General features: G+C 48.6%; 1 protein-coding gene across 1 annotated transcript in view; it reads right to left on the bottom strand.

Moving 5' to 3' along the window:
• Nucleotides 1–2,882: 2,882 nt before the first annotated feature.
• The window catches only part of ric3 (RIC3 acetylcholine receptor chaperone), a 52,724-nt gene continuing 42,520 nt past the window's right edge, over nucleotides 2,883–13,086 (bottom strand). The window contains exons 5-6 of the mRNA XM_033038513.1: nucleotides 5,658–5,803; nucleotides 2,883–4,195 (exon numbers count right to left, since the gene is read on the bottom strand). Of these exons, the coding sequence (XP_032894404.1) occupies nucleotides 3,801–4,195; nucleotides 5,658–5,803 (541 nt within the window). The 3' untranslated portion in view covers nucleotides 2,883–3,800. The remainder of the gene's footprint in view (nucleotides 4,196–5,657; nucleotides 5,804–13,086) is intronic.

Genomic DNA, 13,086 nt, shown 5'->3' on the forward strand with positions numbered 1-13,086 from the left:
CACTTAGGTTGTGCGGTGTAATAACTAATAGGATGGTTAGTGCCAGAGACAGGATGGCTTCAGCCCTAAACCCCCCCCCCCCCAGGGTGGTCTTCATGTTCCTCCACTGCTCCCGCGTATGTGGCTAGAGCATCGGACCTGTGAGCCACACCAATCCCACATGGCAATGCAGTCGTCATCTACAACGGCCCACCACCAGGGTGGTTCATAGTTCCCTGAAGGTCACCTGGAAGTGTGGCAATTACTGTACTGTATTTTCCATGTTGATCAATTGGCAGTGAATCTTTTATGATTGGGTGAGCAGGTTTTTGTAGACCACACTTGACCAGGCAATGAAGGACTGTAGGGATGTGAGATCTCTTAAATTAGTCGTAGATTCATTAAACTACAAACACTGATTCCGAGGAAGCGTAGCAATAATTTTAAAACACTGAAACAGAGAGTGGGTGGAGGGATTTCATCTCAAGATCAACTCCTATAAGAGAAGAGGACACAACGAAATGCAGATGGTGGTTTATATGAAAAAGGACAACAAGTACTGGAGTAACTCAAAAGACACAAAGTGGGTGAGTTACTCCAGCACTTTGTGTCTTCTTTCTGACAGAGAGGAGCTGCTGGTGAGCTCTGCTGATACCAATCATCCCCAATCCTCGCTGGAGATGACCTTCCTCTTCACATCCACAGCCTCGTCCCAGCATCACTAAGGACCAGGAGACTTCAGAGATACTGTCAGCACAGTACCGTGGGTGGAGGGAGAGGTGATCTCTGTGCATTCTGGAAACTCACAGACTGCTCAGCTCTCATTACTTCCGGTGTTTGGTTGCCAAGGTAACTCTGCAATGTTGGGTTAATTATAACACAACTATCCAATTAGTCACAGAACTCAGCTCCTTCCCCATAACATTCATATTTTTATCCCTTTCAATTATTTATCCAATTCCTTTGTGAAGGTTACTCCTGAATCTTTCAGACAGTGCATTTCCATCGATGAACATCTCTGACTGCTGCTTAAACTTGGCAATTGATTAATGATGAGAACGTCCATCTTGATCCAGATCAACTCTCCTTAGAAGGCAAAGCTCTCCTTTAAGACATTTCCAATTAAACTATCGAGCATGTTAAGTGAGCACTTTAATTAACTTCTCATTTTAATTAGACTTAATATTGAAGAGTTCCATTATGATGAAAGCAAAATAATGATAATGTGCAAAAAATGAAGCAAAGGCAATAGAAGGGTATTTCTCATCTCAGCAGCGGGGATAGTTCTGTGAAGGCCTGTGAGGTGGGTCTCCAGTTGTGGTGTGATGAGGAGATGAGGTCAGTTTGGATACCACTGACTGGTTTGTTCATTAAATGATCATGCATCAGCTTCATAACCACGTCTACTGAATCATGCTTCTTATTATCATATTTTGGCTTGGTTTAGATTATTTATTGCAACGTGTACAGAGATACAGTGAAAAGCTTGTTCTGCATAGTATGCATCAAATCAAACCGTACACAGTACATAGAAACATAGAAAATAGGTGCAGGAGTAGGCCATTCGGCCCTTCGAGCCTGCACCGCCATTCGATATGATCATGGCTGATCATCCAACTCAGTATCCTATCCCTGCATTCTCTCCATACCCCCTGATTCCTTTAGCCACAAGGGCCACATCTAACTCCCTCTTAAATATAGCCAATGAACTGGCCTCAACTACCTTCTGTGGCAGAGAATTCCACAGATTCACCACTCTCTGTGTTAATAAACGGTTCCTCCTCTGGACCAGCAGGCTGAGAGACTCCGTGTTCTGGCGTCAGGAAGGTGGGAACAGGGCGAGGAGCGGCTCGGCAAGTGAGAGGTTTTTGAGCTGTTTGTACTGCACATGTGGGAACAGGGTGGAGAATGACTGCACAGGTGTGAGGCTTTACAGCTGCGTTTGTGTGGCCAGTGTTACCAGTGTGGTTGTCCTTGTTCCAGAGAAAGTTGAGGGGGTAGGGTCAAGGAGAAGTGGAACTAAGATCTGTCTGAGTTTCCCACAAGACGCTGGCCTAGCTCCTAGCTCCCCCCCCCCTCCCTCCCTGTCAGTACCTGCACGAGATAGCCCAGCCGTTGGTGCTTGTGCAGTAGCAACCAGCAGAAGAAGCTGCACCTTTGGAGGGAGTCGAGTTGAGTTTATTGTTTTATTTAGTTTAGTCAAGGGGCTGTCCCACTGCGGCGACCTAATCTGCGAGTTTAGACGAGTTTGCCCTCGACTCAAACTCGCAGCATGGTCGACACGTGGTCCTAGGAGGTCCTATGAGGTCACTGGAACTCTCCTTCATTCTCGAGGGAAGTTCCCGAATACTAGGTTGCGGAAACATTTTCAGCATGTTGAAACATTTTCCGCGAGTAAAATTTGGTCGGCATGGATATTTTGAACTCGTAGTGCAGTGGAGTGGGGTCGCTATTTAGTTACAGGCAGTTGAGGGCAGCCGTAGGCAATCTCCTTCGCTGACCGGGCATTTTGAATGGCTCATTGAAGTTTTCAGGACCCAGGAAAACCGACTGGTAATGTAAAATGCCCGCTAAATTAGACTTATTAGACTTCTTAGTGCCTCCACTCCTTCTCCCCCCCCTTCTCTCCCCTTCTCTCCCCTTCTCCTCCCCTTCTCTCCCCCCCCTGCTCTCTAAAGGACTTACCGTACACTGTGCAGCCGTCTTTCCTTACTCTTCATCGCGGGTGTGAATTTCAGACAGCGCTCCCCCGCTTTCCCTGGCCCCCGACTTTGCGATGTGTGTGTGTGTGTGTGTGTGTGTGCGTGTGCTGTCGGTCAATCCAGCTCGCGGTTTCAACGCGGACGGTCGATACAGCTCGAGGTTTTCCAGGTGAGTGCCCTCGAGCTTAAAGGTCGAAGACACTCTTCTTAACTCGCAGATTAGGTCGCCGCAGTGGGACAGCCCCTTTAGGGAGAGAGTGCTGTTGAAGGAGAGGTTATTCACCTGCAGAGCCAGGTGAACGAATGAGTGGAGGTGGAGGAGAGGAAGTGGGCGGGCCGCTGTTCAAGAAGGAAGCAGAGTGTCTTTGGCCCCTGCTGAAGCACGATGAAGGTGGAGAGGAGTTGTCTGGCCAGCATGAAGATGCTGGGGCAGTCCTACTTGGCCAGAAGGTGTAATATACTGTGCAAGGTTAGGGCACCACAAGGCTGGATCTCTGGAGGGAGATCTCCTGAAAAGATGATGTCTGTGACAGAGAGACAATGGGCTGATGTTGAATGGTGTGATCAAGGTCTAGAGGACGGCATTACTAGGCTAGTCGGCAGGCCGGATGAAGTGCGGACGTGGGCTGCTGGTATAATGGACATGCTGGATCTGTGAAGGTCAAAGGTTGGAGGAACCTGCAGGTATTTGCAGAATGGGATGTGGTTTAACCCGGGATATCAGTGGTCAATGCTGCTGCCTCACAGCTCCAGGGCCTGGGTTCAGAACAGACCATGGCTGATGTCTGCATGGAATCATATGTTTATCTGTCTTTAGTACCAGATATGAATGGGACAATGAAATTCTTACTTGCTGCAGCGTTACAGGCACATGAGACACAACAAAAATAAATATACAATAAATTATAATTCTTCTAACTAGAGCAGACTATGATAGTGCAAACACCAAAGTACATAGAACAACCATTATCAGTAACTATTGAGTAAAATAGATTTTTAAATCAGAGCAAACTAGATCATTCTGACAGCTATGGAGAAGGTACCGAAGCTGAAATATGTGACACAGACTGAGTAATATATTCCGAGATGTGCTACCTGTCTACTGCTGCTTCATACCCGTTATTCTATTGCCATCTTGTTGCGTTTTCGTAGTGCTCCTGTACTGTATGTGGTCACATGCTGTGGTTCACTGATGTGAAGCTCCGTGCGAGAGTCACCCACACGACAGTGGTCCTCTCCGCTGGCAGTCCCATCTTCCTGTGGTGTCACGGCTAGGTCACGGGCAAGACCCTGGTGGAGATCTTCCCCGTCACCACCGACCCCTCGGGCACACCGCCCAATCTGGGCACCCCTCTCAGAGTCCTCATCTTGTCCGATTTTGTTCTCTGCGGTTTCATTGAACAAGCACTGATCTAGTTTGGTTTCCGGCTCCTCAGCAGAACGTTGACTGGACTTGGAATAGTTCCTGTCATGCCGGCAACGGCATCTAGAATGTTCTGTCTCCCCGCCGTAACCTTGGCACAATAAATTATTGACAGTCAGATATTGTCCAAATTAACTTGCAATATTATATTATAAAACGAAAGGATTTGATTCAGTGTAATGTGGTCCACTGGGTTTAGGGTGTGAATCTGTAGTGTCAGTAAAGGTAAATGCATGTGGTCTGTCTCTCTGACACTATTGTGGTTAGCTGGAGCAGGGAGCACTGCTTTGTGCTGTGTTAACTCCTCACACCCTAAGATGACGGGGAGGAACTACAGGACAAGTCTTCACTGCCCACTTCTGAAAAACGCCAATGAAACTGGTGACCAAGCGAGTGGCCAGTCACTGCACTGAGTTCAGAACAAACTCCAGTCTTGGAGCTCTGGCCAAACATTCCTCAACAAAGCAGCAAGCACCCCACACCAGGGCAGCACGGTGGCGCAGCGGTAGAGTTGCTGCCTTACAGCGCTTGCAGCGCCAGAGGCCTGGGTTTGATCCCAACTATGGGTGCTCGTCTATACGGAGTGTGTACGTTCTCCCCGTGACTTGTGTGGGTTTTCTCCAAGATCTTTGGTTTCCTCCCACACTCCAAAGACGTGTACAGGTTTGTAGGTTAATTTGCACTAATAGTGTTAGTGTGCGAAGATCGCTGGCTGGTGCAGACTAAGTGGACCGAAGGGCCTGTATCTGCTGTGTATCTCTAAATTAAACTAAACTAAACCGTGGGTATCTCTGAGAATTCCATCTCCTTCCTCTAACCATTCTCCTCTCACCAAACCTATGTCTACTGCTTCTTGATTCCCCTTCCATGGGTAAAAGACTCAGTGCATTCATCCTATCTGTTACCCTCATGATTATATACATCTCTATAAGATATGGGAGATTTTAGAGGGACCCTATTCCCAGACATTTTCACTCAGAGGGTGGTCTGTATGCAGAATAAGCTACCATAGAAGCAGATAAAAATATCACGTTCAAAAGACATTTAGACAAACATTTTGATAGAAAGGGTTCAGAGAGATATTGGCCAAATGTAGGCAAATGTGATGAGCCTAGTATGACATTTTGGTCGGCATGGACAAGGTGGGCTGAAGGGCCTGTTTCCGTGCTGTACAGTTCTGGGACTCTGCACTTGAATGTGACAACATCACCTGGTCCCATCTCCCTCCTCCAATTACTGTCAGTGACCTTCCATTGCCCTCCACCTCTGGGTATAGGGTAACTCATGGCAGTAAGTGCTCACATTGCACTCTCATTCCACTCGCAACTCTTTAAGGACTAATAATATGTATCTTGAGGATCCCTGACCTTCAGTAGTGTGGCAGGGGATACAAATCCCAAATTAACTGAACACCAGAAGGCTCATCATAATTTAGGTAAGAAAATGATTCACCATGCTTTAGTTGTAGTGCTAACTCTATAACAGAGGACAAGCCACACAAAATTGCCCTTTGTTGAACATGCCATGTGCTGTAGGTACTGATGTAGCTTTACCGTCAGAGTGCTCCTTGTAATGAGATTCGTCTGGCTCTTTCTCGGGACCAATGCCTTCGATAATGTTCTGCTCTTTAATGACTCTGGTGATTTCTTTCAACTGTCTCAGTAGATTTGCTTCCTGTTCACTGGTGTCATTTGGAAACCTGCAGCAACAGATACAAAACGTAGCATTCTGTGAGACCCCGACTGTGGGTGAGATTCAGGAGTTACGTGAATATTGTTTTCCCTAATGTTCCGCTGTTCAACCAAACAGGTGTGGTAAAAATATTGTTATATTTTCTTTCTTTAATAAAACCCTTCAAAAACGTAGTCTTCTAACATACCTCCTCGTAGCCTGCATGAGATGAAATGTCAAAGGTCAGAGATGAAAAGAGAGAAGGTGTGAGATAAGGAAAGAAGAGGTTTTACTGACAGTGCAAGGAGACTGAGAACACAGGGTCTCACTCACAACAGAACTGCTGGGGGTTTGGGTAAAGCATCATCGAGAGCAGGAGCAGGAGCAGGATAGTTGCGAGCAGCACAAAATCCCTGGCTGCATGACTATGCATCTCTCCTCACAATCAGCTGCAAAGGATCATTGAAGGTAGACACAAAATGCTGGAATAACTCAGCGGGACAGGCAGCATAGAAGGAATGGGCGATGTGTCGGGTCGAGACCCTGATGAAAGGTCTCAACCCAGAACGTCACCCATTCCTACTATCCAGAGATGCTGCCTGTCCCGCTGAGTTACTCCAGCATTTTGTGTCTATCTTCGGTGTAAACCAGCATCTGCAGTTCCTTCCAATGCAAGGGATCATTCTTCGTACGAAGAGTCCACCAGAGGGCAGTGTGTGCAACATTCACCACATTCAAGGAGCAACATTTTGCTAACAATATCAATAAAAGGCACTCCAAATAGACGCTGCATTTCGGTTTCATTTTTGCAAATCTTTCCGTCTTTTCATTGTTGAAAAGAAATCTAATTTTAACATATAACACAACCTGTTGCTTATCAATTGCAAATGTTTTACCCAATCTTTTCTACAATTTTAAGTAATTTAAAAGAAATGTAGAGCAAGGATCACTGATGCGAAGTGTAGAGTGGTCAACCATCATCTCCTGGCAGAGCACACGCACCCTCTCTCCGCCGTGCCTTCACGTTCCTCGCCCGGCCCATGGCTGCAATGACAGGGCTGCTCAATCCAGCTCTCTGCACGAGTGGATTGAAAACTCAGGCGAGGTGTGTAGTGCAGCACCAACGCTGCCGTTTGCAGTGTGGGCAGGGCCGGCCTTAAGCTGATTGGACCGATTTCTCCCAATTGGACCCCGCGCCTAAGGGGGGCCCCGCGTTAATTTTCCGTATTTCATACGGAAATACAGATTCGCTTTGTTAAATAAAGATTTAAAAAAACATTCGCCATACGGATTTTTTTTACAAACGAACATGTTAACAACCGCTGCATGGCCATCAGACACAAACGATTTGTTAACTACTTCTGTTAGCACTTGTTAACAGCCAGTAGTTAACAAGTAGTTATACAATGTGTCATCAATGCATTGATCCACATTCCTCAGTAAATGTAATTATGTTTTGAACAAGTATTAATGACGCTGCATTCCTTTGAATACAATTCACGCTGTGTCATTAATACTTGATCAAAACACAATTACATTTACTGAGGAATGTAGATCAATGCATTGATGACACATTGAGAATTTCTTAAAACTCACCATCATGATTGAGGGCTTCTTCTTGGCGAGCTTCTTGGTGGGCAGGGTAGGCATTCAATTTACCTACCGACCCACGTTGTGTCTCTCTGTCTTTCGCTCTCTCCCTCCCTCTCTCTCTCTCTCTCTCGCGCTCTCTCTCTCCCGCTCTCCATCGCATCTCTCTCTAGCTCTCTCACTCCCTCTCTCTCACCCTGTTGCCTTGGCATTCCCGGAATCATTGACGTTTTGCGGTAGACAAAAATGCTGGAGAAACTCAGCAGGTGAGGCAGCATCTATGGAGCGAAGGAAATAGGCAACGTTTCGGGTCGAATCCCTTCTTCAGACCCGGCCCGAAACGTTGGCTATTCCCTTCGCTCCATAGATGCTGCCTCACCCGCTGAGTTTCTCCAGCATTTTTGTCTACCTTCGATTTTCCAGCATCTGCAGTTCCTTCTTAGTCGTTTTGCAGTGACGGCTGCATCTGCGGTTCCTTTCTGTTGGAGGGGGGGGGGGGGGGGAGAGAGTCCTGGCTCGTGGCGGCTCCTGATAAGCGCTATGTTCCCTACGCGGGTGCTCCCTTCCCCGCTGAGTTCCTCCAGTGTTTTTTGTTTGGCTCTGAAGTTGAAGGTGGCTCAGCGGGACGGGCAGGGGCTCTGGGGAAAGGGTTGCGTTTCTGGTTGAGACCCTTCTTCAGACAATCACAAGTACTCTCACCGACGAGAGTTCAGTTCAGTTCAGTTCAGTCTGAAGAAGGGTCTTCTCTCCAGAGTCGCAGTGCTGCCTGTCCTGCTGAGTTACTCCAGCTTTTGTCTATCCTCAATTTCAGAGTTAAATAAAATATCTCATGGGGGGCTTATAGCGTCTACCCCCCTCCTAGGGTCATCCAAATAAGATGTTTTATATTTGTTTCAGAATGCTTCAATCTATAATAACTGAAAATTTCATTCAGTTCTCTTAATTATTAAGAAAGTTATGGGCTTTTGACTGATCACAGCTTTTGTGTTGTCAATGGAAAAGCAATAGGGAACAAGATGCTAATTTCCGAGTATGAAAATGGCCATAACGTTTTTAATACTGATATTTTAATAAGATATGAAAGTGAATTAGGTGTCAAATTAAACTTATTTTTATGCTTTATCTGATGGGATAAATTGCAGACTAGATTTTTAAAATCTCAAAATTTTGTAACATTGCTAGAAAATGTACCTGCATCTTGGAGGCAGAAGGTTAGGTTGTTAGCCAAGAAAGATAGACTTCGTTATCCCTCAAGAACGATGTTACTGTACTGAGGTATAGCCAAGTCTATCCCTCATTGCTAGCAGCTGATGGGAAACGGCTGTAAAGTGGGAAGCGGCTGTAAAAGGACAGCGCTGCTGGGGGGGGGGGAGAGTTCCTTTCGGAGCGTGTGGGTAGTCTGGCCAGGGGTAAAGTTGCGGGGAGGGCAGGAGGGTTGAGAAGGAGGGGGTCGGGGATCATGCCAGCAACCAGTTCAAGAGCGGGTCAGCAGGCGATGGATAACAGGACAGCGGGCGGTGGAGCTTACTCCATATGTCAGGGCGAGTAACCGCAATTGATCCCTTGTTCGCGCTGACACAGGAGTAAGCTCCACCGCCCGCTGTGATGTTATCCATCACCCGCTGACCTACTCCGCTATGTGATCTTTGCTCTTGAGCTGGTCCCCCCACTGTTCAGACAGAGAGCACTGCCAGAGGTGAGCGGGCAGGCAGAAGGCACAGAGATGGCAGTCGGTTCCGCTGTCCGGTGATGGCTGCCGCTCGTAGCCACGCGAGCTGCTTCCCTCCCCGGCCACAATGCGGTGGCTCCGCGCCCGGAGGGCCGCGGCAGCAGTGAGTGTGTGGGTTACTGGCATGAACCCCGACCCCCTCTTTCGCAATGCTCCTGCCCTCCCCGCAACTTTACCCCTGGCTAGACTCCTCCCAATTGGTCCCTTGAACTAGTATAGTCATTCAATAAGATGACAACTGATTCAACTTGTCCCGGTGTGCTCCCGTTTTTCCCACCATCTCTCCACCTGCCGTCACCCTCCACCCTCCCACCCATTCAGTAATTCAGAAAGAAGGAGATTTGGAAGCCTTGGGCAAATTGAATTGTTACTTTATTTATTTTTATTTTTTATTTTTACGGAGAGGAGAACAATCTGCGTATGCGTGGTTTAAGATTTTTAAAATGCCGACTGACTGTCTTATTACTCACGACACGTGCCTGAATATGGCTCATTTATAATTATATATTTATATTTCGATGAAAATTGTTCCCAATTGGGCCACGCACCCCCTAAGGCCGGCCCTGAGTGTGGGCACTGAGCTCAGGCTCAGAATGACATGAACGTGCAGCAGGGCAAGATCCAACTGGCCCAGGTTATACCTCTGGTGAGCCCGTCCTACTTGGGTATACCTGCAACAGGCCTATCACTGAGCTGCACCATCAGAGTGCTCCTTGCAATGAGATTCCTCTGGCTATTTCTTGGGACCAATACTTTTGATAAAGTTCTGCTCTTTCAAGACTTTGGTGAATTCTTTGAACTCTCAGTAGATTTTCTTCTTGATCACTGGTTGGAAACCTTCAGCAATAGACACAAAACATAGCACTCTGTCAGAGCCCAATTCAAAGTGAGATAAGGACGCCGACATTCAGAGACAGCACAGGCTCTGCCAGGAGATGATGGTTGACCACACTACACCTCGCACCAATGATTCTTGGAGATACAAATGCTCTACTTAAGATTCCTTAAAATTACTTCAAGACCGTAGAAAAGATTGGTTAAAATATTGCAATTCAAAAGCAACAGGTGAAATTATGTTGAAATTTGTTACTTTTTTAGATTTGCAAAAACAGAACTGAAATGCAGTGTCTATTTGGAGAGCCTTTGATTTATTGATATTGCATCTTTGAATGTGGTGAATGTTGCACACACTGCCCCCTGGTGGACTGCTGCACACACTGTATCTCGGCTATACCTGTAACAGGCTTTCCATTGGGCTAACTAACCTTCCCACTGGTCTAACTCAATGACGGAAATCGCTATCAAAATATGTAGGGGACAGAATTTCTTGGCGGCCGCGCGCGCATGCACACACTCACACACACGCGCGAGGCTTCGAAGGCTTCAGCCGTGAACGGTAATTTCAGCTCAATCCAGCGCTAAATGCAGCTCAACTCTGCCTGTCTCGCCGGGTTAACCTACAGCCCTGCTTGGACTGACGGAATACCAGTCCGGAGTCGTGGAGCTTGTGCTGCTTCTCCGCACTTGCTGTAAGCCTGGGCCATGTTTCCCTTAAGTCCAGGCAGGGCTGTAGGTTAACCTGGCGGGACAGGCAGAGTTGAGCTGGGTTTAGTGCTGCTTCTCTGCGCTGGCTGTGGGCCTGGGGGCACCGCGCCCGTCTGACTCATGACGTCTCTGGCCACCCCCGGGCGTGGGGGGACTAGGGTGGGGACGGGGTGGTTCGGCAGCGTTTGCAGCGGGGGAGAGCCGGGATCGATCCTGGCTGCGGATCAGGCGCAGGTCTGTGTCCAGGGCTGCCGTCGTGACCCTATGACCTAGGCACGTCTCCCTCCTCCAATCACCGCACTCTATCCTCAGTCCCACACCCCTACTTCCGCCACTGACCGACACCTCCCTCTTCCAATCATCGTGCTGAATCATCATGTCCCGCCCCCATTGCCTGCTGACCGACGTCTCTCTTGTCCAATCGGCGCCCTCGATCAGTGGTCCCACCCCCAGTCTCGCGGAAAGCGGAGATTTCACCGAGTTTTAAAATCTGGATTACAAATACAAAAAATGGGGGGGGGGGGGATTATCCCCCACTTCTCAAAACAGAGGGGGGCCGTGTCCCCCCTGCCCCCCCCCTGGGATTTCCGCCACTGGGCTAACTGACCTCCCCACTGGGTAAACTGACCTTCCCCTGGGCTAACTGATCTACCACTGGGCTACCTGACCTGCCCCTGGCCTAACTGACTTTCCCCTTGGGCTAACTGGCTTCCCATTGGGCTAAGATAGACACAACATGCTGGAGTAACTCAGCGGGTCAGGCAGCATCTCTGGAGAGAAGGAATAGGTGACATTTCGGGTCGAGCCTTCTACCAATAGTAAAGATGTGGGCTCGGAAAGGGGAAGTCATTAAAGAGACAAAGGTATCCTGGACAGGTCGGGAGAGATTGGACCAGAGGGGATAGAATGGAGTTGAGGTACGTGGAGATGATTTCAATGGGGCAGGAGCAGACAGAAACAATGGGTCTGCAACGACAGTGTGGTTACGGATTTTGGGGATAAGGTAAAACCAGGCCATGCGCGGCTGGGAAACGATAAAGTTGGAGGCTGTGGAGGGAAGACTGACGGAAGTAATTATATCAGAAATGGTGTGTGAGATTAAGGCCTGGTGCTCCTCTGTGGGATCATGGTCCAAACATAGGTAGGAACAGTTGTCTGAGAGCTGGCGCCTGGCCTCAGCGTGGTAGAGGTCAGCACGCCAGACTACCACGGCACCTCTGTTGTCAGCGGGTTTGATGATAATGTCGGAGTTGCTGCAGAGTGCGCGAAGCGCTGTATGTTCAGAGTGGGTGCTGTTGGAGGAGGTAAGGGGAGTGGAAAAGTTGAGATGGTAGATGTCACGCTGGAAGAAGGGCCTCAACCCAAATCGTCACCCATTCCTTTTCTCCAGAGAAGCTGTCTGGCCCACTGAGTTACTCCAGCTTTTTGTGTCTATCTTCGGTTTAAACCAGCATCTGCAGTTCCTTCCTACACATTCCCATTGGGTTAACTGCTTTCCCATTGGGCTAACTGACCGTCACATTGGGCTAACAGGCTTCCTACTGGGCTAACTGATGGCAGCTCAAGTGACCATGGCATCCACAAGACATTGTGATGGTCAGCAACTGACTAGGGATCCTGTCGTTGTTTACCGTCCAGCTCTTCCCTGCCCAAAAACCCTCCTGTCACACTTTCCCTGACAAATGCTGCTGCAGCCCTGTCTCGGCGAACAGTACCAGCCCACACTCCTGGCACAAGCATGTCCTACTCTGGTCCCTCCTCACCCAGAGTTACTCATGGATATTCACCATGGCCTTATGCAGTCTCCTCCAGTGTTCCAGGCCTGGATAAGCATTACATTAGAGTGGAGGGATATACAGTACAAGCGTGCACAGGCAGCAGGCATTAAGAGAATGTAGACACAAAGTGCTGGAGTAAAGGGCCTGTCCCACGAGCATGCGACTGCATGCGGCAAGCGCGACCAAACCAGAAGCGGGGGCCGCGCGGAGGTCGAGTGTTTGAGCAAAGTCCGCAGGAAGTTCGCGCGTGACGTACGGTGCCGAGGCGGTGCGTACGGCCTCAATGCAGCTGCGGGCCGGCAGGCCGTTGCTGCACGGAATTTCTGAACACGGTCAGTTTTTCGGAGCCCCAGGCGATGTCGGGACCAGCTCCGCACAACTCCATACGGCTCCGGCGATCGAAGTGGGACCGGCCCCGCGAGGCCGTACGGCTCAAGCGACCACATTAGGTTGCGTTTGCTGCATGGAGTCGCATGCTCGTGGGACAGGCCCATTAGGTTGCGTTTGCTGCATGGAGTCGCATGCTCGTGGGACAGGCCCTTAACTCAGCGGGTCATGCAGCATGGTGCCTGACCCACTGAGTTACTCCAGCACTTTGTGTCTATCTCTAGTATAAACTAGGATCTGCAGTTCTACATTTAAGAGAATGTATATTTGTTGATGTTTCAA

This window comes from Amblyraja radiata, chromosome 20 (genome assembly GCF_010909765.2).
Source record: "Amblyraja radiata isolate CabotCenter1 chromosome 20, sAmbRad1.1.pri, whole genome shotgun sequence".
NCBI lineage: Eukaryota > Metazoa > Chordata > Chondrichthyes > Rajiformes > Rajidae > Amblyraja > Amblyraja radiata.